The sequence below is a fragment of the Aythya marila genome (genome assembly GCF_965140915.1).
Source record: "Aythya marila genome assembly, chromosome: 12".
Lineage (NCBI taxonomy): Eukaryota > Metazoa > Chordata > Aves > Anseriformes > Anatidae > Aythya > Aythya marila.
Window position 1 is genome coordinate 8,701,992 of NC_139053.1, and position 27,212 is coordinate 8,729,203.

At 43.7% G+C, this 27,212-nt stretch overlaps 1 protein-coding gene across 2 annotated transcripts in view; it reads left to right on the plus strand.

The window, feature by feature from the left end:
* The window catches only part of NUP93 (nucleoporin 93), a 75,954-nt gene extending 52,878 nt beyond the window's left edge, over positions 1-23,076 (plus strand). For both annotated transcript variants that reach the window (XM_082769814.1, XM_082769815.1), the window contains exons 6-22: positions 1,666-1,740; positions 3,727-3,816; positions 5,190-5,329; positions 7,549-7,681; positions 8,634-8,791; positions 9,351-9,516; positions 10,291-10,384; positions 11,216-11,407; positions 11,648-11,774; positions 11,879-11,951; positions 12,273-12,317; positions 13,527-13,643; positions 14,318-14,436; positions 16,360-16,477; positions 16,851-16,934; positions 17,855-17,983; positions 22,826-23,076. In XM_082769814.1, coding sequence (XP_082625940.1) covers positions 1,666-1,740; positions 3,727-3,816; positions 5,190-5,329; positions 7,549-7,681; positions 8,634-8,791; positions 9,351-9,516; positions 10,291-10,384; positions 11,216-11,407; positions 11,648-11,774; positions 11,879-11,951; positions 12,273-12,317; positions 13,527-13,643; positions 14,318-14,436; positions 16,360-16,477; positions 16,851-16,934; positions 17,855-17,983; positions 22,826-22,936 — 1,971 coding nt within the window. In that variant the 3' untranslated portion in view covers positions 22,937-23,076. The remainder of the gene's footprint in view (positions 1-1,665; positions 1,741-3,726; positions 3,817-5,189; positions 5,330-7,548; positions 7,682-8,633; positions 8,792-9,350; positions 9,517-10,290; positions 10,385-11,215; positions 11,408-11,647; positions 11,775-11,878; positions 11,952-12,272; positions 12,318-13,526; positions 13,644-14,317; positions 14,437-16,359; positions 16,478-16,850; positions 16,935-17,854; positions 17,984-22,825) is intronic.
* Positions 23,077-27,212: the final 4,136 nt, after the last annotated feature.

Consider the following 27,212-nt stretch of genomic DNA (forward strand, 5'->3'; position numbering starts at 1 on the left):
ATACTTGGCGGTGATTGTACCTGCACAGTATTACAGTTCTGGGTAACCACCGTGAGAAGAAGTGAAGCTGTTTGACAGTATTGGTGGGGAGCAGTGTTACAGCTCACGAGGACGATGTGCAGCTAGCTCGAACCAACTTTGGGGAAAAGCTGAATTTTAAAGCTCTGCAGATGTGCCTGCTCTTTGAAAAAAGTTACTGGTTCCAGTTTAAAGGAATAGACGTGGACTGGAGTTACATGGCATGAGTCCTGTTCCTGGTGTATGCTTAGAGCTGCCTTCAGTATTTACCTTCTGTACTTCACATCCTCTCTTGTGGTACAAATAAACAGCCAGCTTAGCTCTTGTAGCTGTACCTGAGCTAGAGACCTGAAGTGAGCGGAGCAAGGTGTGCGTGGAGAGGTGACATCCGCTGCTGGGACAGGCAAATGAGCTTTGGGGTTTGAAGTCGGAAATGTAAATGCTGCTGCTTTGGCTTCAGACCTCAAAACATGGTTGTTTTTCTAAGGGCTTGTCTATTCCTTCTCTCCTGCCCCAACTGTGTCCGTCGGCTTAGTAACTATTACGCTGCTGTACTAAGCTTGTCTTGCTTTTATCTTCAGCCCATCGTAGCTATAGTGCTCCTCGAGAAGCAGCTGATATTAAAGGACTGCTTACCTCAAAGGGATCTGTCTTTAAAATAATTGCACTTTATTTTTCAAACCCAAGACTTGCAATGCTGAAATAAAGAGCTACATCTATACGAAGCTGGAAACGTTGGAGGGCTGCATATTTAGCTGTGAGGTTTTTTTCTTCCAGAGTGGTGAACATCTGTGTTTAGTGGTGGCTATACTGAAAACATACCTGTGGTTTGTGGGGAGCATTTGTAAGGATAGCTTTGTGGCACTAGAACGTTACAGTAGTATTATATTTCAAATTTAACCAAAAAAAATTACGAATTGTCCATGCCATGACTCTTTATCAGCTGACCTCTAACTCTACAGTGGAAATATTTCAACACTTGTGTAGACTCCATGGGTAGGAAGCTTTTTTCAGGTCAGTATATTGCCAGCTTCCTTCTTCCTCCTCCAGCTGAGCAGCACTGGGGCATTTTTCAGCAGATAATTTTATGCTCCAGCCCCATTTTGTGTCAGCGTCATGGCACTGGGGCAAAAAGAAGTGTCAGATTTGTTGGACTGCATCCATTGAGCTGGTCTGTCACAGCCTGCCTCCTCGCTGCCATGGAGGTTCGGACTGGGTGCTTCTCAGAGAGATACTGAGCATGCCAATAAGCAACCTTTCAGGAAACAAAGCAAAGAATTAAAATTACAAGATGCTAATGAGGCACGCTGATGTCCTAATTCTGGAGAGCTAATGGTTGGTTTGCGCACTGAATAAGTAGGATTTCTGTCTCTTGAGAAAGTTGAATCTTCGCTGGGAAGATAAAAGGGGATTGCAGTGACAGCGTGCCTCTTCCTTGCAGAACCTGGTAAGTTGTGACAGGAGCAGAGGTGTTTTTGCTGTACCTTAGGAGCAGATACATTGGTTAAACGCGTTGCAGTAATTTTATATCCTAAGTATAAAAGACTCAGATGAGTAAAATTGAATATACAGGCTACAGGGTTTGGCTGTATTGGGGAAGAAAAAACTAATACAAGTTTAATAACCTTTATGCTTCTTGTTAAACAGCCCAGCTATGCTGGTGAGTCGGGCCCTCCAGGTCGCAGCTCCCTGGACAGCGTGGAGATGGCATATGCTCGGCAGGTGAGTGTGCTGGAAAGGAGCATAAAACCCATAGCTGAGCGTCGTTCTCTACATAGAGGTGGGAAATAAAAATCTGTGAGCGTAATGTGTAAAGAGATACGGAAGGTACAGCATGAAGACATCTGCCCGGGATTAAAATGCAATTGGAAAATACAGAAAGTTAGCCTGACATTTTTGGAAATGCGCTCGTCTGTCTACGACAGGATTTGTGTCAAAAGGAGATCCGGAGCAACATATGTGACTGTAGAAGTCGTTTATGTTCATACAGTAAATTAAAAGTTTTAACCTTTCAAAAAATGTTTTAGGAGTTCATGTCACCGTGTAATATTATGCAAAAGAAGAGTTACATGCCCATTATTCTCACGTGTGGAAGGAAGATCACTTTTCGGATGTCTGCATGTAGGGGAAAACATGCTGAAGTCTTAATCCTGATATTTGTCAAATTATATCCCATTTTAATAGGATCAATTATGAGGAGCTTTAGTGCAGCAGCTATGAATTAATGTCTGGTGGCATTAGGCTCCCTCTGAAAAATTTCAGAGGGAATTGATAAACCTTTACATAACCAATTTGTTACTTTTGTTATTTGAGATGATCTGTTTACCAGCACTGCTGGAAACAAAATGAAAGAGAAGGACTTGATTTTTCCAACTGGAATATGTAGAAGCGCGTAGACAAAGCGCTGCCTAATTTGCACACAATTACTGTTATTGTGTGCCTTGGCTCAGCCTTTGCTGAGCTCGATAGCAGCTTGTACATCTGTTTTTCTGTGTCTGCATTCAGTTATGGTAACTGAGGAAGTGAATCACAAAATAAGGTGCATGGTTGTGCTGATCAAGTGTATATTTGATTTAGCGGTTATTATTAGTGCATTAATTTGTTCCATCTCGAGCGTAATCCTGCATCTAAGGGTCTTTCAAGTGGTGTGATTGCACCCATGCTTTCAGGCTATCAGCATTGCTCCCGGATGTTTTGTGGATGTAGAAAACTCAACTTTTCTAGCAGTGCTAGTGCTGGCTTCTGCCTGCAGCACGGTTCTTTCAGCCACTGCCTGCCCTCTGGAGAAGCTGCCCTGGCTGAAATGTTTTTGACTCCACCCTGCTTGAGTGCAGGAAAATCTGGGTTTCAAAGCTGCCCCTGTGTATTTCAGCAGGTAGTTGGGAGACCTGGGAGTCCATGCTGTTACAGCTCATCGTCAGCCATGAAATGTGTTTTAATTATACTGAAATAATTATTCTTCATGGATAACTTAAACTATTTCCCAGAAACACAATGAAGTCCATGGTTTCACTGATGCTAAATTTTATTTGCGATCCTGAGCTTCATGTCTTGTTTGCATGCTGGTAATGTTGAAGAAGCAGTGTTTGCAAGAAGAAAGGACTCAAAGTATGACAGCAGTGCCTTTCTGGCATTGGGAATGATTATTTTCAAAGGGAGCTGCAAGGTCTTTGGGATGAGAATAGAATAAACAATTCCAGTAGGCAAATGGAGACCAAGATTTACATGAAAACAGTGAAGGGGGGGCATGTTTTGGAGCAGGTTTTGAAGGACTGGGTTTCTGTTCTCATCTCCTTGTGTCACAGTTCCCTGAATTCTTGCAGCAGAAAGCAGTGAAATTCTGTTATATCAGGCTGCAGTGTAGGGGAATATCACTGCCATTCAGTTGTCACGTCTCTTGAATCTTTGTCCTCCAACAATTAGCTCCAATTAGTCTAACGTGGCGTGCAGTGCAGTGCGTTGCTGTGCAGAACCCCTGAACAGCTGGTGGATTGCTTCTGGCCTTCAGGCAGGCTTTGGGGTGTTGTGGAGGTTTGTGCCTTTGTCCCTTCCTCCTCCGTGCAGACGACAACCAGCTAACGTGGGAGGGAGGCAGAAGGGACCTGCTGGGGACAGTTCTTGAAATCTGGGTCAGATTCTGCTGCCGTGGCTGGGGAGGGGGAAGGAGAGTGGTATGTGTTGTTAAAACTCGCTTTTAATGTGTTTCAGATTTATATTTATAACGAGAAGATAGTGAATGGACATCTGCAGCCTAACCTGGTGGACCTTTGTGCTGCTGTTGTAGAGTTGGATGATAAGGTACTGCCAATAAGTTAACACGAGGAAATGTATTTAAGCTGTTTTCAGCTGTGATTAACAGCCTGCTGACACTGGTGGAAAAATACTGATATTGCCAAAAAAAATAAATTGCATGGCTCCACAGAAAACAGAGCCAACACTGGAATCTTCTTTAGTCCAGCAGGGCCCACCTGTGATGAACGTGGTCACGGTGAAAATTTCTTAACAAAACGGGGAAGAGAAGAGCCTGGTTTCATTGTAGTGTCCTGTCATGAGTGATGAGCTGTCAGAGAAAAAAAATAAATGCTTTCCACTTTAAATGGGTTCTACAGAGTTCTGTTTCCAAAATGTGATCTCCTAATATTCTTTGGACATATTTAGCTGTAGGTGAAGGGTCTTCAACCAGTCTCCACTAGGACTGAAGTAGAGTCCCACAGCAAGGTGTAAAGCCAGCCAAAGCCTGCAAGGTTGACTTTAAATCGATGATCCATCTCCTTTTCTTTTTTTTCCCCCTTTTCTTTTAATTGTGTTGCCTTGATCCACCCCCCAAAAAAAACCAAAATGCACAAACCTGGCCACCTTTTAGAAATGCCTGGGGGAAAATACTGCAGAAGGGTCATGTCGTGGAAAGACTGCAAATGGAGAGAGCAAAAAGCTGTTCAGAAGCTGAGAGGCAAATGCTTGGGTCGGCTCTAAATTACAGATGTGCTTCTTTGCTTTGAACAGCTCTGTTCGCTTTGCTAGGGACAGCAAGGTGAGTTTCAATATTCTTGCTGCTTTGAAGCACCGCGATCAAACAGCTGCCCTTGCTGAAGCTAACAGTGCTGTTACTTGTCAGGGTTTTGCTGTTTCAGCGGGGATGCTCCAGTCCTGTAGGTACTGATACGATCTCATCCTTGGGAATGAGCAGACCTGGATGGTTTTCAGCCTCTTTTTGTAACGGAGTCTTTGTCTAAGCCCTTTAGACATGTCACATCACAGCTGATTGCACAGCTTTCCAATGACAACCAGAGCAATCGCTTATGTGAAAAGCTGATGTGGTATTTTTGGAGTGGGATATATGAGCCGGAAATGGGGAAGGAAGCCGAGCACCTAATACCCAGCCTGGTCTGGGAAATTGTTGGTACTGGCTGACAACTGCAGGTAAAATATTTATAGCCATCTCCTTACACAAGCATTAGGCAGAGAAGCCTGTGAGATTTGTATTCTGCAGGACAGAAGGGGCTCACCTTCAGGATTGCATCCAGTGTCTCCGTTGTAAATCTAAACTGGCTGAAATTACTCACCTGCAGTATGTCTTTGTACTTCTGCTTTAGCATCAAAACACCACATAGCCCAAAACAGTGTTGCTTGTTCACCTCTAATCACTGTTGTGTGGAACGTTTTGTTCACAGAACATCTCTGACCTGTGGGCCATGGTGAAACAAATGACCGACGTTCGCCTGGTTTCTGCTAGCGACGTCTTGAAAGTCCGCACCAACTTGGAGGTGCGCATGGACTTCGTGAGGCAGGCTCTGCACTACCTCGAACAAAGGTAAGGCGAATGCTCTGGATAACACAGTCTGATAGATCTCCCTAATAACCCAGAATGACTTGTTAACACACACAAGCATATTAACAAGTCAGTTACTTTGTGCTGCTTGCAAGAAGTGTCTGTTGCATGTCTTTTCTGTTCTAAGGGGCTTAGAGCAGCCACTTGAGTATAAAATTGTTTTAGTTAAAAACTGTTTTAACTAAAAAGGCCTTGAATCCACTGGGAGCTTGTTGAGAAGACAAAAAGATCTTTTATTCTTTCTTCAATGTTGCCTTTAAAGATTTTGTATCTGTCACAGTGATATGTGAAGATTTTTCATTTGTGGGAAGAGATCTGTTCCCCCTCTACAACAAATCTCTCATTTTCCATACTCCCTTTCTGATTGCTGATTACCTGTCAGGAGCTAGTGCTGGGTAGAAATGAGGACGGCACTGGGGGAACATACCTGGTGCAATAACTCAAGTTTTGTTCGTGCCATTTCTGCCCTGAAAGTTTTTTGTAACATTTCAAGGGGCTGTAGTTGAGACATCTAGCAATGATTTTCGGACTCTGGAAAGAGGCTTGCTGTCTGCAGCAGCAACTATCGCAGGGACCTAAGGTCCTTGACCAGGAAAGTGCTTGCAGAGTTGCAGGCCGTGGAGCAGACAGGCTGCAGAGAGAAAGCCAAGGCTGAATCCCCCTGTTGGCAGTATTAGCTGCTCCCTGCACGTGTGCCCACAAACCTGGATGTTGCAGGCTCTTCCTGAATAGCTGCCAATGTAACGCTAGCAGGATAGTTCAGCAGTGGAAAGCAAACAATGGATGCAGTGTAGTGCGTGGGCATTTGTTACAGGTACAGTTCCACCACGTGAGCTCTGAAGGTTCTGCGCTCTGACAGAGCACACTGGGAAGAGATGTTTTCTCCTCCTGGCGCAGCCTCTTTGCCCCTAACGGTTGGTTGCAGCTCCTCATCAGTGCTCGTCACCCAGGGGTGCTGGCGGCATGCCTGTCTGCGTGCAGAGAAACTTGACACATCAGAAGAGTCTTCTGTTCCCAGTTCTTCAGTCGCAGCATTGCGTGATGAGCCAGTTAGACTTTAAACCCAATTTGCCAAATATCCAACTCGCTAAGTTGTCACAGTCCCATTAAATGCTAGCTGAAATTAGGCATGCGGTTCCATAGAGTTCCCACCCCGAGCCCTCCCAGGGCAGAAGCTGAGCTCTTCAGACTTGATCTCTTTTTAAGCCTGCATGCCTTGTATTGTAGCTTTTTATTTCTTCCCAGTAGGAATTGGCTAACTGGCAAAGCAAACCCTGATTCTGGGGTGTTTGCATGCTTCTGTGGCCCCTCACGTGTAAGGGGAGGAGATAAAATGCAGCTAACAGCTGGCCTTGCATCAGTGCCTTTGGAGCAGGTGTGATCTTAAACCCTGAGGAACTTGGGCTTAACTCAGCCATAATATTAGTTACAAAGGTGTGTTCATGCTTGCTTACGTTAGGCATAGGGTTTTTTAGTCTAATAGTTCGGTGGTCTGTAGCTAGGAGCCCAAGTAGGAAGTCCTGTACATGCACTGGTGTGTTTTGTGCTGCGGGGGTGAAGAACTTCAACAAAATTATTGCTGCAATTTGTATAGATATTCCTTCAGCATGCAAATTTTTGAGACCCCTTCTTCTAAACAAATATTTAACAAATATTGAATATTTGTTAAATTGACCTACACTGATTAAAGGCTTTGATTCCTTCTAGAAAGCGTTCTCAAAGTTGCCTTTACCAGTCTTTTATATTCTCTTTCTCAGTGATTTCCCTCAGATAGGTCCATGACCCCAAGGTTTGCTTCCTCCACAGGGCGGGGAAGAGGAGAAACACAACTGCAGTGTTTTTAAGTGTTATTTTATGACAGTACTGACTGGAAAAGCAGTAGCATGGAAAGTTTTTTTGGCAGCTACATGATTAAGTTTAACGTATTTCTGAGAGAACCTAATGAGAAGAACCTCATAATAGAGAGTTGAACCTGGAGCAGTATACCACAGTCTCCAAATGTGGTTTCTCTTGAGACTGCTGAATACAACCATCTTCCTAAATCAACAAAAGTTTTTGCCTCATTTTGCTGTAATGATAATGTTGGAAACATCACGGTGATTTGCTTTAAATTGCTGATTCGGGTGGATTTGAAAAGCAATGGATGTTTTTTCTAGCAAGTAAATTTCGGTCTGTTTGCATGTCTTTGTTTTGCTTTTCAGTTACAAAAATTACACCTTCGTGACTGTCTTTGGAAACCTGCACCAGGCTCAGCTGGGTGGAGTTCCAGGGACCTACCAGCTGGTCCGCAGTTACCTGAACATCAAACTGCCTGCGCCCGTCCCTGGTCTCCAGGTACGTCCACCACCTTCAGCACCTGGGCTAAAATAACAACACTTATGTTTGTTCCAGCACAGCCAGGAAACTCGTGCAACCTCTGATGGTCTGCTACTGTTTAAACAGTTCTCAAGGCAGTGGGCTCTTACTCCTTTTCTAGAATTTTCTGTTAGGAAAATGGAAGATAGATAAAATCAGTTTGACTGCGTTCAGAGCTAGCCCCAGATGTATGGCGGTGCTCAGTAATTTGAGAATTTTAGATTCCAGGAACTGTGGTTTCTTACGATGGCCTTTTTAAATAGAAACGAGCAAGTATTAAACTCTGTTGTGATGTTTCAGAAAAGCAGAAACATACTCTCCCCTGCTTGGCTTTTTTCTATTTTTTCCAATTATAAGAAGGTGACAAGGGTTGTTGATGACAAAATGTGTAAGACATTAATCTGAATTGTAGCCTCTTATTTAGGAATCTCAATGGAATCCTGTTTATCTTCACAGAGTAGAAAGTGCAGAGCTGCGCACCTACAAAATCAACAAGGCAAATAAGGTTAGGCTGAAAAATTACAAGTTGAATAATAGATATGTAACATTAGAAACCACATAATTGAGAGTAGCTGTCCTTTGCTTACCTGCTGGTATACAATTAGTCTGGTATCTTTCTGTTTCACTACAAATGTTTTGAATACCTCAGTAGCCTAATCCAGATTGACTGCCTGGGTGGAGAGGATATCTGAATGCTAGTTAGAGGATTGCCAGATCCTCATCCAGAGCAGGGCAAGCAGAAGAGAATCCCATCCTTCACTGCTAGAATGTGCGCAGCTTTCGCTGAACTTAAACCTCACGATCTCTGACTCCTGTACCACAAACAGAATTTTTACCCAAATTGATGTATGGGTATAAGGGCAGAAATATAAGCTAGGCAAATAATATTTCAAATGGGCTGCTTTTTTAAAAAATTATCTTTCATTTTCAGGACGGTGAGGTGGAAGGCCATCCTGTCTGGGCACTGATCTACTACTGCATGCGCTGTGGAGACCTGAATGCGGCCATGCATGTGGTGAAACGGGCACAGCACCAGCTGGGAGAGTTTAAAACCTGGTTTCAGGAATACATGCACAGTAAAGATAGAAGGTAACTGGAAACTTAGCAAAATCTTCAAGGGGTAGAAATTTCTGTGGAGAAGTGAAATAGTGTTTTGGTATTTCCATAAAAGACTCAAGTCTCTTCTGGTGGTGATAGCTTTCTGGTGGTTTTAATACCTTCCTAAGTTACATGTGAGAAGTGTGCATATTTTAATTTTTGGCTTAGAAGTCTAGAAATCTTCACAGTGAAAGAATTGTTTGAAAAAATGTAACGTGTTTCAAAACTAACGTTCTCTGAAATGTTGAAATCGCAGAGGGTTAGACAATATCTCACCTACAGCAATATTAATGCCCTCCAAAAGTGCTCTGATTTTTCTTGCAATGGGCATTTGAAGATGATCCTCATAATTTTAATTAGACAATTAAATTAGCAAGTGATAGTTTTACCTACAATTGTAAATAGTGCAAGAAACATCTTCCAGTATACTTCTGCTGTGAATATGCAGCTTTTATTATTGATTTCTGTCCAGATCTCCTCAGACAGGGGGAGATGGGTTTTATATCTTTTCCTAATTCCCTTGTATCTTTTCTTCATTTTTTTCCCTTAGATTATCTGCTGCCACAGAAAACAAGCTGCGTCTCCATTACAGACGAGCTCTGAGGAACAACACTGACCCGTACAAGAGGGCTGTTTATTGTATTATTGGCCGTTGTGACATTACAGATAACCAGAGTGAAGTTGCTGATAAAACGGAAGATTATCTTTGGCTAAAAGTAAGGGTGGATGTTGAGGTTGTTTGTTTTGTTTGCTTTTCTTTTTTAAGAACAAGTCTGTGCGATGCTACATGTCAGCTCTGCTAACCTCCCTTAATTCCAGGTCCATTTTTTGCACCAATATAATATATGTGACTTGGCCTGCAGATAGTGAAGGGCTGGGAACTCGAGTCCCTGGGCTAGTCTTACCCTCTGTACTATCCAGGTGCTAACCTGGGGACACTTTTCTGGAAGTGTCATGTTCTTTACTTCACACTGATCTTCACCAGCTCTTTTTACAAGTAGCGTTAGCTTGCTACAGTGAGGATCCATTGTGAATTTTCCTTTCTGGATGGATTATGGCTGAAATGTTGGTGTCAATCAATAGGAAGACAATGTCCTTGTCTCCAGTAGACAAAGTTCTTAGAGGTTTGGAGGCACGATGGATACTGGTCAGTACCCATTGAAGAGAGGGAATAAAATGATATATTTAAGATTGGATTTAAGATTGGGGGGAAAATAATCTTAATTTATCAGTGGGTATTCCGAGTCCCTGTATTCAAGTTTGGAATGGACGGAAGCAAAAGGACTCTTGGGTTGTATCTGCATGTATTTGTGCTGCTACTGTGTTAGAGAACTTTGCTTCCCAGCAATGGATGGACCTGCTGCTGTGACTAGTAATTTATAGTCAGTTGGCCAAAACCTGATAGGGCTTCAGATTGAACAAAGATCTTCTAAATGCATCCATTGAGCAAGGTGAAGTGGAAATATGTTTCTTTTTTTGGATGTTTTTAGCTGAATCAAGTGTGTTTTGATGACGATGGTGCAAGCTCTCCGCAAGACCGATTAACGTTATCACAGTTCCAGAAGCAGCTGCTAGAGGACTATGGTAAGAAACCCCAAAGAGATGTGCCACTAAGGTTCTGCTTTTCTCCTTAGGGCACTTTCCAATTGTTATTACACAAACCCTGGACTGCACATAAAGCCTCTAGCTCTCCATCACAGGCCTCTTTAGAGTGTTCATGAGCAGTAAGTTTCCCTAGAGGAATGGCAGATTTCAGTAAGACATGATGAAAGAATTCTGTGTGTTACAAAATTATCATTTGTAATCTGCAAGGGATCCAAATCACAGTTCTTTACACTTTGGAAAGTTTTAGGAACAATCATGGCCCAAGAGAGTATCTTTGTGCATCACCATCTTTTGATCAATAAAACACGAGTCATTTTGACCATGAGAAACATAAAGAATTTGATTCTCTACACCTTTGTAGTTTGCAGCATGACTTACACCCAGATAAAATTGAATGGAAAAGAAACATAATAAGCTACTATTGGTGTCATTGAGTAGGAAAATCCAGGTTTATAACATTATTTGGTCTGCTTGGCATACACATAAATGAAGACAAAGTTGTGGCCAATAGAGAATCTATTGCAGTCAGACTTGATGGCTGTCTGAAAAGAAAGAAAAAAAGGAACTTTTTTTGAGTAATTTTATTCTTTCATCTCCTGAATGTTTTTATGGCGTGTCTTTGAGGATATATTTGCAGAGGAACAGTTACAGATAGTCCACTGATGTGTGATTAGGTATTCAGTTTTGTCTAGCGTGTTTATTTCTGTTGTCACTGAACAAACATACATTGTGACAAGAAGCTTCCCCTGTCAGCAATTTGATTGTCAAACCATTTTCACTGGCTCTGTGTGTGTGTATTTGTTTTCTCAGGTGAATCACATTTTGCAGTGAACCACCAGCCTTTCCTCTACTTCCAAGTATTGTTCCTGACAGCACAGTTCGAAGCTGCGATTGCTTTTCTATTTCGGACAGAGCGTTTGCGTTGTCATGCTGTTCATGTTGCTTTGGTCCTGTTTGAGTTAAAATTGCTCCTGAAATCTTCTGGGCAGAGCGCACAGCTATGTAAGTCCTGCACATTTACAATAATGGAATATTTTGAGCCCCTGTAGCACCCTGTAGACACCGCAGCTCTATGTAACTGACTAAACAAACAATATTTACCAGCACAATCTCCTAAAAGTTAATCATTTTAGTTGCATTAGAGCTCTGGATTATGTCTGGATTATGACTAACTTGTGATGAAGATCAGAGCAACATTTGCTGGCATTACCTACTCCAGTTGTGTTGTTTCTTACGTTGCAGTAAGCCATGAGGCTGGTGACCCTCCCGCTGTCAGGCGTCTCAATTTTGTGCGGCTTCTGATGCTTTACACCCGGAAATTTGAATCAACGGATCCAAGAGAAGCCCTGCAGTATTTTTACTTTCTCAGGTAGGAGCCCATATGTCTCTCTAAATTTCCTTCTAGTGATGCTACTTAGTTATTATCTGAGATGTCCTTGTAAAAATTCCTCCCTCCTCCCATTTCTTTTGTAGGAATGAGAAGGACAGCCAAGGAGAGAATATGTTCTTGCGTTGTGTTAGTGAACTAGTAATCGAAAGCAGAGAGGTATGTTGGTCCGTGTTGTACTTGCTCACTTAAACTGAAATTCATTTCTTCATTGAACACTTCCTTAGGCAAGACAGCCTTTGTTTTTCCTTTTGCCTCATGCAGACCTAGCTGGGGGGGGAGATGATAGCAATGACAGTATGTTTAAAATACTTAATCAGGTCTTTTTGTGTTCCTTACATATAAATACTGATGTCAACCCCTGTTTTTAATCCACCCACAACTGCATCTTTGTACTTGGTAAATATGTTGTGAAATACATGCATTTCATCTCTCTGTTTTTGTTTTCTTTTTTGCTACTTTACGTCTCTGTGGATATAGTTTGACATGATTCTTGGAAAGCTGGAAAATGATGGTAGTAGAAAGGTGAGTTAATAATTGACGTGTCTATTTTAATACTAAAAAGTACAAATCACATGTGATTTCCAAAGTAGTTATGAGATTATCCAGCCTTTCTTCATTTATCACTAGTCAAATTATTGCCGTGTTTGAATAAATGCTGTTTTTTTCAAGTATCGTATCCTTTTATAGAATAATCCATGACCTGCCATCACAGGTTAAATCACTGCTTGCATAGTTAGAAAATAAAAGAAGCCTTAAGGTTTTGACTGTAAAAAGGACAGTGCATGCAAATAATAGAACATTTTGGATAATCAATGAAGTTTTACTGTGCACTGTGGCGATTTGTTCTGCTCCATACATCAAGCAGACTCCAGAATCAGTTAAAACTTAAGGTTAGGGCTCATGCTGCAATCATTGCCGCTGTCAAAAAAAAAAAAAAAAAAAAGTGATTTCTGGCAGGGTTTTCTTTTGGATGTTTTTCTTCTGTTGGTTTAAAAATCATGGGATTGCACATATTAGGTGAACTCGGTAATCTTCTTTATGAATTATTTTTCATTTCACTGTTCTTTCCAAGACAGATTATAATGTTGGCGATGAATCCTGTTTGCTTGATTTTAATCGATTCATTTTACATGTAATTGTATTCTTGTGTTTCTTTAGTATGAAACCAGCAATTTAGCAATCACAGTTTTAAGATAAATTCTTCTTGATAGTGTAATCTTACTTTTACATCCTTAAGTATGGTAAATTCCTTTCCAGATGATATTGCCTTTTTCCTCTCTTCTATTGTACTTGTTTATTGTTTCATTTAAAGTTCTTTTGACACTTTCTTTTGTCAGTGTAAAATCTAACTTGCAATCTGTCAAGTCAATACACACAGACAGCAACCCTGGAGACCCTGGCATGTTATATACAGAAGGTTTCCATATTTTCTTCTTCCCTGTAACTGGTCATAAGCAAATTAAAATAGTATATTATTTGACCTGTTGTCTGGGTCATTTTGAATCACTTAGAAACTGCAAATGTCTCAATGCTGACTCTTTTGGAGAAAGTCTCACAAGAGCTCCTTCTATTTTTAACATGGTCCTTTTGCACATTCCCATGGAAATGTACAGGCCATTCTAGTCATAATCCAAGATGTAAAATATTCATTGTCTTGAAATACACTTGACAGAATATTAAGCACTCTGATTTCTTTTCTCTCCTCTCCTTTCATTTGTCTCATCTCTGTAGCCTGGAGTGATAGACAAGTTTAACAGTGACACAAAACCTATCATTAACAAAGTGGCTTCTGCAGCAGAAAATAAAGGATTGTTTGAAGAAGCTGCAAAACTATATGACCTTGCAAAGGTAACTATCTTCTATGTGCTGCCTTAAATAAGTACTTGCTTCAGCATTTTTTCTCAAACACATTCACTGTGATTAGGAGGATCAACGTAATCTCATTGATTTACCTTAGACTACCTAGACTATTTGTGCAGTTTGGGCAGAGCCTTTTTCTGCTTAAAGAGGGTTTCTTTGAGAAAATGTGGATAGATTGTTCTCCAGCCCATTCTGATTTAGGACATCCCAGGTTCTTGATCAGTGTCATCTATTGAACTGGTTGTCCTGTGTATGGTGTTACCCTGGCCAGTAATGTGACTTACCTGGGGTGTACTCTTCCAATTGAACTGATAGCAAACTGAACTCTAAAATAGCTGGGCTTTGTAATCATTTCCTGTTTCCTTTTTATTTTATTTTTTTTAATATATTTCAAAATAAAAATAAAAGGGGTTACAGCAATAGCCAGTGTCTTGCGTGGGCGGGGGGGGGGGAATTAAATGTTGTATGGTTCTTCTTTCAATACTATCTCACATGAGCTAACAGCATTACGTTGCTTACAGCTAAAGTGATGTTGACTCTTTGTGGGAGGGAGACATCTCTGAGGATGCCCAGGGCACCACTGGAATAACCTTTCTGCTTTTTCAGTGACTTTAACATCCTGTCATGTACCTTTTACTTGTGTGCAACCTTAACCTCAACAGAACCCTGACAAAGTTTTGGAACTGATGAACAAGCTCCTCAGCCCTGTCGTTCCCCAGATCAGCACTCCCCAGTCGAACAAAGAGCGGTTGAAGAACATGGCCCATTCAATTGCAGAGAGGTAAGACAAGGGGTCAGGACTGGACTCAAGTCAGCCTTAGGCTCTTATCTGCAGCAAGGTATTCATGAAGACAAGAAAATGACAATTTACCCTGTCCTGCTTGCAATGGCTTGCAGTACTGAAACCAGGAAGGTAATCTTCAGAGGCAGGCCAGGTTAACGTGTCAAGAAGCTTTATCTGTAGGTGAATAAGGAAAAGGGATTTACAGGATTGCTACCTGGCAGATAGAGCCTATTAAGGAGCACTAAATAAAAGGAATTAGGTGTTCTAGGTGATTTTTAAAACAAAGTATCATAAACAAAAGCTGCAGATTCATTGCACGCAATTCCATAGTTGGAAACATTAGAGTTCTACAAACCCAGTAATTCTGAGTTGTAACAGCAGAGAAGGGAGTTGGGCTGTTGGAAAACTTTGTTTTGCTGCTGCTTTAATGAACTGCTTGCGAGATAAAAAGGGGACATTTAAGTTGAGCGTGTATGTGATTATCATAAACAGACTTCATTTCCACAACCTGTTGCTTAGAAAAGTGCAGTGCTTAAAAAAGAACAAGAAGTGGAAGTGACCAAAAGGAATATCATCTGCAGTGTCAGTGTGTTAATGAGGCTACGTGCTTAAGAGACATCAGTGCTCAAGATTCATTAGCAGCTAGAAGTTAGGAATAAGCTGCTTCTCTGCTTCTGAAAGGTACTAATTGCAAAATAGCTTTGGGACTTTTTTAATCATCTTTTGATGCGTCTTGTCACAGTGATTGCCATGGACAATTCCCATATTTTACTAGGGCAAGATCTAGGTGCCTGTGAGAAATGTCTTGCTGCTTTTTCCTGAAGTGTTCTCGTGAATAAAAATAAACCAAGCAAGCTTGCAGGCACTTCGAAGTTGCAAAGGCAAATAGAAGAATGTATTGATTTCAGTCAGGGGCCTTTGCCTTTCTTCTTTTGAAAGTGACATTTGCCAGTCCACTCCTTCAGTCAGCCTTTCTTTCTTTTAGCTAGGCTGGCAACAGAGCGAAAATTGGTGCCGTATTGACTTAGCAAGAGCCTCATTCTCCAGCAGACACTAAGGAGAATTAAACCTATGGTTTCAGTTTAAGCTTCAGCAGAGGCTGCAATGGGCTTTGTTTCGGTACTTGTTGGATCTGCGTGAGAGCACCAAATATTACTGCTCAGTAATGCCACTTGACAGCAGCAAACCTTATGGATTCCAAAGCCAGAACAGTCCTGATTAGCTCATCGGGGTAACTGGGGCCTTTCTGCATGTGCTGTGCTGCAGTCAGCACCTCTGGGCACTCAGCTCTCTGCCCATTCTTGTGGCATTTTGAAGGAGCAGGGAAAATACCCAACAGAAAAGGCTGAGGGGCATCTCGCTTCCTCCTGCAGCAGCCCCGAGGCTGGTGTGTGCCATGCATTTGACCACTCTTACTATTACTTTGAGGAAGGAGCTCCTTTCTGACCTGCTTGTGCTGTTAGAAGCGCAATCAGACAGCTCTCCAAGTCATCTTCTGGCAAGTGTAACTAGAGAGAGATCATGCAGAAGCATCTAATCCATTTCTTAGCTTTTTGCCTGAAGCAGGCAGTTGTGCTGCTGAATTGTCTGCTGTAAACCAGCGTGTTAAACAGCTTTGTTCAGCACTTGCCTTGCAGCTCCTGAGTTTCTGTCACTGTTCTCTCTGTGAATATGGAAAGTGTAAACACTGAAAAGGAGACAAATGCTGGATTTGATGGAAAATTAAAAGCGACTAAAAGGATTTTTAAGAAAAGCCAAAACCTGTGAAAATTCTGCCTCTCGGTTAAGAAAAACTGAAGTTGTCCTTTGTTAGATGCCTTCCGTCCTTGTGCTTGATGTCTCTGCTTCAAAGAATTGCAAGTGCATGCTTATAAGTGGTTGCCATTTTGCACAATAAAATTGTAAAACATTTTCTTTCAGGTACAAAGCTCAGGGGATAAGTGCAAAGAAGTCCATTGACTCCACGTTCTACCTTCTGCTAGACTTAATCATGTTTTTTGATGAATATCATGCCGGTCACATTGACAGGGCCTTTGATGTAAGTTTCAAGAGTTCTGTTTGAAGTGCAGCCTTACTAATGCCCTTGAAAACCCAGGATGTCTCATAACATCACTTAAAATAAAAAATTACATTTAATGAGTTAGAAGGTGCTGCAATGCTATAGGAATTTAAAAATGTGTTTCTTTCCTGGTGCTTGATAATCGGGAAGATCTTTCTGGAAATATTTTCTAGTCCTTGAACAAAATATTTCTCCTCGGCAAAGTCAGGGCATAAACCAGTAAATAACAGTGAACTGATTTCTCTTGAATGGAGTTGGGAGCATTTCATTAGCACTTCAAAAACATACTTTACTAGTTTAGAATATATAGAGCATTGATTGTCTACCCTGATTTGTGCTTTTCTTTTTGAAGATTATCGAACGCCTAAAGCTTGTACCTCTTAGCCAAGATTGCGTGGAGGAGAGAGTTGCAGCCTTCCGGAATTTCAGTGATGAAGTAAGTAGTGTCTCTTGTTTTTAGCTTCCAAAATACTTTTCCATGCTAAAAGGATGTTAAAACCGTTTAATCTCATCATTCTTATTCTTTAAAGGGAAATAGGACGGAATTATTTTGCATTCATGCAAGTAGACTCTTGGATTGCTGCTCTTTCTCTGTAACGCTGCTCTTTGGAGCACTACAAACCATGCTCAGAATTTTTTTCTCCACTTTGCAGAAGGAGTCTGTAGATCTGAATAGTTTTGAACTTGCTTAGTTAGATTCACCTCTGCGGAACAACACCTGGATTCTAATACTAATAATTGCCTCTGCTCTCCAAACCTGATTTATTCTGCATCACAGTATATTGAAAGAAGCTACTTTACCAGTTAGTGTCACCTGGGAAATGAATGGAGGAGTGTCAGGCAAATGAACAGCAGCCCAAGACAGAACAACTGTACAAAAGTAAAGATTTGCTCTTGGTTCTGTTGGTTTGCTTATGTGTAGCAATGAATCATGCACCAGTGATTGTGAGCAGGACTTGTTTTCTGGGACGCTGTGCAATCCTAGGCTGTAAATTGAATGTGCAATATGCTCTTGGAAAACTTGGGAAATTATCCTCTTAGTACGGGTGATGGCATCAGGTTTTTGTTTGGGTGTTCTTGTGCGTGTATTCAAGTGCTTTGTGTTATATCTGGACTGTCGCTGCCCAACACGAAGATGCAGCTGTTCTGCATGCCTGTCCCAAGTCTATGGATAACATTTTTTGCCAGGTCATGCAGTCCTGGTAGGGGTAACCATTAAATGTGTGACTGTTACATAAGGAATTATCAACCACAACTCTCATTGCTTGGTTTCCTGATGTCATTGAGCAGTGCTAATGATTCTGTCAACCTGCTCTTCATTACAATGAATCTTCTCTTTTTCTCTCCTTTGTGTAGATCAGGCACAATTTATCCGAGGTCCTGCTTGCAACCATGAATATTTTGTTCACCCAGTATAAGCGGATGAAAGGCACAAGCCCTGCCACTCCTGCCAGACCCCAGCGTGTAATGGAAGACAGAGATTCGGTAAGATTATAATCCTCACTGTCTGACAAGTTTTCCTAGTTTTTTCCCCTGACTTTCAAGGGATTGGGCTTCAACTGAGCATCTCTATCAGTCTTTGGTTTCAAGCAACTAGCCTTTTCAGTTACTTGTCCTGAGGCCAGTCTCTTGTAACTTCACCTTTGTGTAAAGAAAGGGTATTGCTCTAAATGGCACAGAGCTAACTAACAATATATAACAATATATATCCTAGCAAGAAGAAATAAGCATTCCGTTTGCTTCTTGGTGGGATCTTCAGTAGTTAACAGATGTGAACAGTGCAGTGGATATTTAATGTTGCCTTTAAACTGGAGCTGATTTTCAAGAACTGATTTCCAGCTCTGTCATTTGAGTTGGTGCCCTCTTCATGCAAAACTTATTTCTTGGGGAAAGGCACTTCACTCCTCTCCCTGGCTTGCTTCCATAATGGCACAGACAGACATTTGCAAAGACATTTCAAATTTCCACGAGCAACACACCAAGACCATCAGATATATTCACTTGGTGGATGGCTGTAGTGGTTTGCTGGTGTTGTTCTGCTGTCTTTGCAGCAGTGTGGGCAGCTTTCAGGTGCTGAGGTGCTTGCTCTGGCTGTCTGGTTTAAACGGCTGGCAAGGTTGGGTTGGACTTAACTGCTAGACTTGCTGCTGAAGCATTTCCTGCATCCACGGATGGAAGGCTGCACCTTCAGCCACAAAATGGGGATCTCTTAATAACACCTCTTAAAGGACAAAGGCTGGTGTGTGGGCACTCACCTGTAAATACTCTGTAAAGCAAAAATGTGCTCAGCTTAGCTGCCGTGGATTTTGGTCTCATAGCTCTTACTAAATTAAAGCTGTCGTAGGCACTTAAAAATCAAGGCCAAAGCACTCATCCTGTCCTACGGATCAGGAAATCTGTATCAGCTCCTATTTGAGATTGAAAAACAACTTGGGCCTCAGCCAGCTTTTTTCCAGGCTTCAGACATCTGCAAAAGTGCCTTTGATCTGTAAATTTCAATATTGGTGAAAGTCTTTGTAGCATTTTTAAATTGCATTAGAAGATGAAAGGTTGGAGTTAATGATGCAGCTTTTGTCTTTGGGGTACAGCCCGTGTGTGAGTTACAGGATCCAGCCTTGCAACTGCACTTGGCCTCTAGACTGGCAAAATCAGAGAAGGATGCACGCTGCTTAGACTCTCCCCACCTTAAATTCTGTTGTGAGTCCAGGATAACGCAGTCTGTTATCTTCTCTGTGGGTTCACAAGGGTGTGGCACTGAGCAAACAGCCTGAGCCCCTTGCTTTTCGAGTGAGCCTTTTCTTTCAGTTTTGTGACTGCAGCGTTGTGCCTTACGTAGCAACATCATCGACCACCTCCGTTTGGGTGTAACCCTGTCAGGTGTCATCTCAGTGTGAGTAGCATGACAGCTGATTTATCAAGCTCAACACCCTCAAAAGTTTTCTTCTTCGGGCATGAAGTTTTGTTAATCCAGTTGCTGGCCTTGCGGTGGGATCTCGTAGCAGTAGGGCATCGCTGGTGGTAGAGGGCACTGGGTCTGACTCGTGGATCTCTGGCTGCAGAGCGCAATAAAAGCAGTGCTTAAACCATCAGAGGGAACAAGTGCCTGCTGCCTCTGTACACAGGGATGTGATAAGAGAAATAGTTGAGTGATTATAATGGCAGAAGGGAGCATGAATCTTCTGGTGTAGGATTAGCTGGAAAAAAAATCTATAGGCTTGAAGCTCCCAGCTGCCTGCTTTGCATGCGTAGAAAAATATCAGGTTTGGACACATGGAAGGTAGGCTAAGGATAGCTTTAAGACATGCTCCCCTGTCGTCTTACCCTGCAGAATCTCCTCTGACAATGTGGGAGTGGGAAGCTAGATCGTGCCAGTTTCCCTGCCTGGGAAACAGCTGGGGGATGTAGAGGAGGGAAGAAACGAGGGCATTTTGAACGTGGGGAGGTGTTCCTTCAGCAAAACCCTCCCCGTTCAGCTGAGCAGAGGTGGCAGATGCAAGCTTCTGCAGGCTGTGCTCGGCAAGTGCCTTTTGAACTTCCCTGGGGAAAAGGCAGCTTTTCCTTTCTCTGCAAGGAAGGAAATTTGGGGGAAGTCACTAACACCGTGTTAAAGCTTCCAGAAGCTTTAACAGTCTCAGTGCATTGCCCAGTAGACAGTGCAAGCAAGAAAAGCACCTTTCCTCGAGCAGGTCTTTGAAATCCCTAGGTTTTCTCTACATCCATCTGAGCAAAGAGATTCAAACCGAGCAGAGAGATTCATCAGAGGAATTTGAAAACACGAGGCAGTAGCTGTTCCGAGTCTGAGGCTTGTTTCACGTAGCAGGGAGCAGAGTCCCCCCGAGCAGGAACATACAGCTCTTAAATTTGCCCTCTGATGCCCAGCACTGCTCTGCTGACTGCCCTGGTGGGACCCTGCTGTGACAGGCAGGGAGCAGAGGGAGTTTTGCAGGAACCGTGTGGACCCAGCAGCAGGGGCAGGATGGAGAGGGAGAAGTACCTCTAGAGCCCTGTGACCCAGTAAAGCTCTCTGCTAAAACATCTCCTATTCCATTTCAAAGTCAAAATGTGCTGTATTCAAAAATTAGCAAGTTTGGAGTCAGAGCTGGGTTTTGAAGAATCTTTATTTCACAAAGAAATTACCTAAGCTCTGTTTTGTGACTTTTAGATATATATATATTTACACACATATATATTGACACATTCACACATTAATTGGCTTAGGGAAGGAGGGAGCAAAGTCCTGTCCCACTTGGCCTGTTCCACTTTGTCAGATTTCAGGCAAAGATTGTGGCTCTGGAAGCTGTCGCTGCCAGCCGTGACCCAGATGCCACCAGCGTGTGACAGCAGTGCCTGAGCTCCCCGGCCTGGTCCAGGGTGACCAACCCCCTGCAGCAGCCCAGGCACATTATCTGGGTGGCAAAATTAGGTCATGAAAGGAATGGAATTCAGGCTTGTTTGTGGTCTTATTTTAAGTCACAAGTGACTTCCACGTTCATTAAGTAATTACAGCCACCAGAACATGTAGACCTCCGGGCCGCTCTTAACCTCTGCACACCCCTGTTCTTGCTTCCCAAAGGACTGCTACTTGCAACCCCTCCTCTTGTTTTGACTTTTTTGCTACCAAAGAGATAAAGGGAATGGTAATTCACACTGCTCCTGAGTATTTTTAGTCGCAGTGAGAGGTTTTTCCTCTTTTTTATATATTTTATATTTAATTAAGAACCAGAAAACTCGATGTGCATTATTCACCCACCATCTATTTTGATGTCCCCATGAACACAGCAGGTTACAAGTGATGCACACAACTCTGTGTAGCCATTTGGAAGCAGTAAAAGAGAGATTGACCATCACTGAAACTGATTTTTAAGGCACCTAGTTAAGCAGGCAGTACCTTGGTGTTAACTGGGTGGTAGCAGCTCTGAAAACCACACCAGAAGCTTGGAGCAATGGGGTCAGGCTCCGTCCTGCTTCTTGTTCAGGTGTCCCCTGCTGTGCTGCACTGCCTTCTGCCACTCCTGAGCTGCAGCACGTGAAGGGAGGAGTGCTATGTTGCCCTGATCTTTGCAGCTCCAGGTATTCGTCCTTGGCCACACAGGAGTACAGCCCGAGGTGGGAGCTCTGCCCTGTATTTCTGCCAGGCCCTGGGGCTCTGCAGACATCGTAGCTCTCTTTCAGACAGCGTAGTGGCAGTGACAGTGAAATGGCTGAGATCTCAGTGCCAAATACAACTTACTTCCCTACCCCATGCAGCGTCTTGAAACAATGCTATCAGCTGAGCACCCCAGCTCTTCCTCTTACCAGCTTACAAAGCTCATCCACTGGGTAACCGCCTGGTTTATCAGCACACTGAAGAAGGGGTAGAATTGCCCAGATGGCGATCACAGCTGGTGTTTGTTACTGTTCCCAGCCACGTAATGGGCTTCAGTCACTCCCCGGTTTGTCAGTCCCTGCTGTCAGGGTCACCGTCCGTGTGCCCACAATGACCAACGTTGCTTCAGCTTTCCCTGCAGTCAGCAGACTGAGGGAAGATTTGAACCGTAGGATCTTCCAGCAGAGTAATTCAGAGCTGCCTAATATTTAAGAAGGAAAACACTGCAAGCAAACAAAACGGTCTACACAGTCTGCCATAAAAATTCAGAGTTTCTGTATCTTCCTGGTGCCCGCCAGCTGTTGGATTGATTTTTCCCTGTAATCTGTTAACGGGGGAAAGAAATGGGGGAAAAAAATCCTAACTTCCAGCTGTGACATAGCCTCCTGGGTGCACAAGAAGAGGTTTTGGTTACTTTAGCCAAACCTCCACAGGTACTCGGCACGTTTCCTTTAGTCGTGTTATGGATTGAAGAGCTGTCAGGGTGTTGTAGGTGAGGCCAAAGACCTCATGGTGCGCGTCGCACTGCCAGTTTGGTTCTAGTGCTTGTGCTTTGAGGGTGGTAATGCAGCATTTCAGCAGGGTCCTTTTTTTATTTTTATTTTGCCAAGTGGGAAAGACTCGTGTTGCCCAGGGACAGAGTGTTCTGTGCAGAGATTGAAGATGATTGCAATACAGTGATGCTCCACGTTGTTGAAAACACTTTTTTCTTGGGTAATTTTAAATAAATGGGCATTTTAAAGCGAGTGGGCAACTCACCATGCTTATAATGGTTGGAAAAGGAAACAAATCATACTTCCATCCCGATGTGGAGTTATGTCACCCAGAGAGCAGTTCTGAGTATAAACATAATACTTGCTTGTTTGAAAAGGCAAGTGCTTAACTTGTGTCTAACCCAGATTTCGTGGTGTTGTAGGGTTTTTTGGATACTCCAGTAACCGTGCTTTGTTTTTCTATTCTAGCAACTTCGATCTCAAGCTCGTGCTCTGATAACGTTTGCTGGAATGATCCCTTACAGAACGTCTGGAGACACGAATGCAAGACTGGTGCAAATGGAGGTCCTTATGAACTAGCAGAGCAGCTTCTCGTAGGGTTGCAGCAACCTGTGCCTGTCGTTAGTGCGTTCAGGGGTGGGACCAGTGCCGTTTTGTATCCTGTATTTTTGTTGATGGCAATAAATTTCTTTGATTTCTATTTGTTTTTGACATTTTCATTTTCACTGATTTTGTTTTTTTGTGTTTTTACGTTTTTATTAATTTTGTTTTAAATTGGTTTATATTTAGAAAATCATTCTCGGTGAGTAAGCGGGCCGTGCAGAGAGAAGTCAGTCCTGCAGCAGGGAGGTAAACGAACAATTTTGTAGCAGAAGAGGAAGTTCAGAGTAAGATGTACGTTAATGCTCATCTGTACGTTAATGCTCAACGTACAGATGGGAAATTTTTGGAGTTCTTTTTTTTCGGATGCATGTTAAATGTTGCAAGTTTGATACACCACACGTGGCGTGCTGCCGTCCATCCGTAACATTGTCTTGTGGGGAGGAGTGTTTGTGCTGCAGGTGAGTTCCACGTGCTGCAGCCTCCTTTATCTTTAAATTGTTGAGTGCCTCAGGTTTACATGGTTTTGCAAATCCTGCAGCTCTGCTGAAGTTTTTGCAGGAAGAGCTGAGATTGGGGACAGGTATATCTGGATAGGAGACAGTTTGTACTTGACATGTGGGTTTTTAACAGTCGAGTTCAAAATGATCCCAAGTTGAGTTCCCCAGGGGAAGCAAGGAAGCTGCCCGAGGAGTCTGTGTGGGTGCTGTGGGCAGGGACAGGTACTGCTCTTGGTTCCGTGGGAAACCTGTGTCCCATTCAAGTGAGGGGCATTAAATAATGTTCCTTGGCATAGTTTAAATGTTTTGAGCTACAATTAAATCAGTGTGAAAGCCCTGTTACATTACAAGATTTTTTTTTTTCCTGCAGCTTGAATGTAGCTGCCTTGACTATAGCTTTGAAATGAAGTGGGAGGAATGGTAATTACAGCTCTTACTGCTCCCGACACACCTACCCCTCGGCTCTGCTCCTGTTTTACCCTCGCTGCATTTGTATTGCTGGGATATGAGAACATGTACGCTCCTGGATAGGCAACAGAATGTGGGAGCTGATTTCAGCCTTTGCATGTTGAATTATTGTGGGCGAGAATTAATGTCCATTTCTTGCAGTAAGTGTAACCTGCACTGAAGGATATTTGACTGACTTCCTCATTTCTCTACCAAAAAAGTTGCAGTGTCAATCTAGTCAACCTTTTCACCAGGAATGGCTTGCCAAACCACCCCAAAACATGTCTCATGGCATGAGCAAGCTGGCCGTTGGGGACCCCAGCAGCATAGCTAGGGATTGCTTGTGGCACTGAGAGGTCCTGTGGCATGCTCGAGGCTCTATTGGCTGAAGGATGGTGACATGGGGAACCCTGTCAGTCAGACAGGTTCAGGAGCGTGTCCTTTCTCCTGCTGGAAGGGAAAACGAGAGGCCTGGATGTCACCCCACGAGCGAGGGGGATTTGGTGAGTTACTGGGAGGTCCTGGTGGGCCCAGCAGTGTCAGCAGGTGAGTGTGGGGGGCTTTGCTGGTGATTTACTTTGCTGGCATTTGTGTGTGAAGGCATCTCAGTGTACCTCAGCTCCAAAATTCATCTGATCTGGAGAACAAGTCCCCAGAAGGTAGGTACCTTCAGACATCTCTCCTGAAATTCACAGAGAAGCCTGCTTGGCTTTGGCTGCCCCACGTGCAGCCCTGCAGGATAAAGCCAGCTCCTGGTTTTCCTTGCTGGCACTCAGCCCCTGTCCCTGGGTTACTCCCAGCACCGGAGCACCTCGCTGCAGTGATCGGCGGGCCCATGTCTGTCCTCGGGCAGCCTCTGACCCCAGCCAGAGGGATGGCGCTGCCAGAGCCTGTGGTGGAAGCAGGGAGGCTGCCCTGCCTCGAAATGCCCTCTCCTCCTCCTACCTTCACTCAGACACCGCTCTCACCATTGCTCTTTGTGGAACCTTGTTTTTCTCCTGCCATCCTGCTCAGCTGAGCTCTTGTCCTGGTCCCTGGTAAGCTGAGCAGAAGCTGAATTGTTTCATGCGTTGTCCCAAAAGCTCAGAAGGGCTTCTGCGACCTGCTGGCAGAAGCAAATCCCCTGCAGGGATCCCAAGCCCTGCGAGCAGCCCCATGGAGGTAAGGCCCAGCACCGTCTGAGGCAAGATGTGAGAGGCTGCAGGTGTACCAGAAGGTGCCGTGGATAGTTGGGGTTCATTTACTTCCTTCTGACTCCCTGTGATTTCTTCCTAGGTGTGTGCAGGTGGCGGATATCACAGCCCAGCAGTCCTCCCATGGTCCTAGGAGCAGCGGGCTCCAGCCTGGATCCAGCAAGCCTGGCTCCCCTGCACGGCTTCACGGGCTCTGCTGCACTGAGGTAGATGCTGAACGAGGCACCCCCGTGGTTTCCAGATGTCACTGTTTGCTCTCCACCCCACGCCTTCCAGCGTCTGTGTTCATGCTCCTCTGGAAAGAACAACCTGGCCGTGCTCCCTCAGGTTTCTGACCCAGATGTTTGCTGCGGGAGTGGAGTTTGTAACCCACTGTACCTTCATGCCTCGGCTTCATTTATTCAACTTCATCTGCTGCAGGGGTTTTTTGGGATGTCATTAAATTCATACGTTGTTTGGAGCAGCCTGCTTGAAGGTATTGTCACCGACCACTCCCTTTATAACAGGGAGGAATTCGTGCATATGTAATGTAAGGCTATCAAAAGTGACCCCAATTTTCCGTGTGCAATTACTTGGAGCAGCATTTTCTCATTTCCCTTCCCAAGCTAGTGTCATCCGTGTCCCACAGAGCCGGCTGCTGACTAGGAGGGCAAGAGAGTGCCTTGGTGTGAGCTTTACCGTGGCCCTCTTAAAACCGATAATTCCAGATTCTCCGTAGGAGCCCGCATAAAGGTTGTGGAGCTGCTGCTTGTCCATCACACAATTCCTGATTTCTAGCCATTGCGCCAGGTATCACAATGAGGACGTGGTTTTGCTTCCTTTGTGTAAATAATTGAGACGTTGGGAATGCTCCTTGTGCGTATAGAGGGCTTGGGGCTCTTTGGACAAACCCACAAAGGCCAAAGTGAACATCTGAGCGAGTCAGCGGGTGTGATTTGCCTGGCAGAGTTCGTGGCAGAAACGTGTTCTCATCTGAGAGCTGAATTTATTCTTGCTATAAACTGACAAAATGTCTGAAGTCAGCGGAGCTCTGCTCCTTTGTACAAAAAAAAAAAAAAAAAAAAAAAAAGCACAGATTCATGCTGCAGATTAAATTTAGGATAATTTCCCTGTGCCCTTTCCTGCTGCAGGATTAATCCTCTGCAATACAGACTCTGCAGGTGGAAGATGAAATGCAGCCTGGGGGATGGCTCACTGGTTAAGATCTAAAGCAGCCCACGCTGGTGTTGCTTGAGAGGGCTGAAAGGGTGAAAGCTGCGTGTCTCTGGGTGTGCTGCCCCTGCACAGATGCAGCAGTGACGTGCAGGGCATCAGATCCATTGTCCAGGGTTCTCGTGGCTCATCTGTAGTGAAACTCCCATAAGTGCCATGATACCAGCCTAACAGAGCTTAAAGCTTTGAAGTTTTTAAAGCTTGAAGCCCTTTGTCAAGAGAGATCTTGGCTGATGTGTTCTGGGATTACAGGGGAATTGCAGGGAAATTTGGAAATGCTCATTGTAAATGTCTGGCTTATGTTACCTGTCCAGTAGGAGGGGAGTTAAATCTCTGCCAGGAGCTTAATTGTGGGCTGCTGGTGTAAAAAGTAAATTGAGCTAATAAAGACAGCTAGCTGCCTTGTGCCAACAAGCAGAAAATCTGCTGAAATGTTCCTCGAAGGTCCCTGCCTACAAACTGCCGTGGAGCTGGCAGATACTGGTGGATCCTGTCCTCTTCTCAGCTCATTTTTTTGGTGTTTTCCCCCAGTAATGCTCTCTCTTCTCAGTATTTTCACAGTGGCACCTGCAGTGTTATCGCTGTGTGTGCTTGGCTCGTCTAGTCCCAGTCAGGTATTTGCTGTCTGGAGGAGGACAGGAAGCGATCCCTTTGGCCCACCAGGTGAGGTTGCCAGCAGCTGCCTGAATAACCACTTTTTTTCTTTTTCTCCTTCCAGGCTTCCTTCCCTGCTGCGTGGAAGAGATCAGCCCTGCTCTGCGCGGTGCGGTCGGGGCTAAATCCCCGCTCTGCTCGCATGGCCCGCGTTGTCCAGGCGGTAGGTTCCCTCTTAACAGAGATAGAAACAAGACAATTAAAACTTAAATAAAGACCTGGAGGAATCCAGTGCCTTGCCAACCTTTA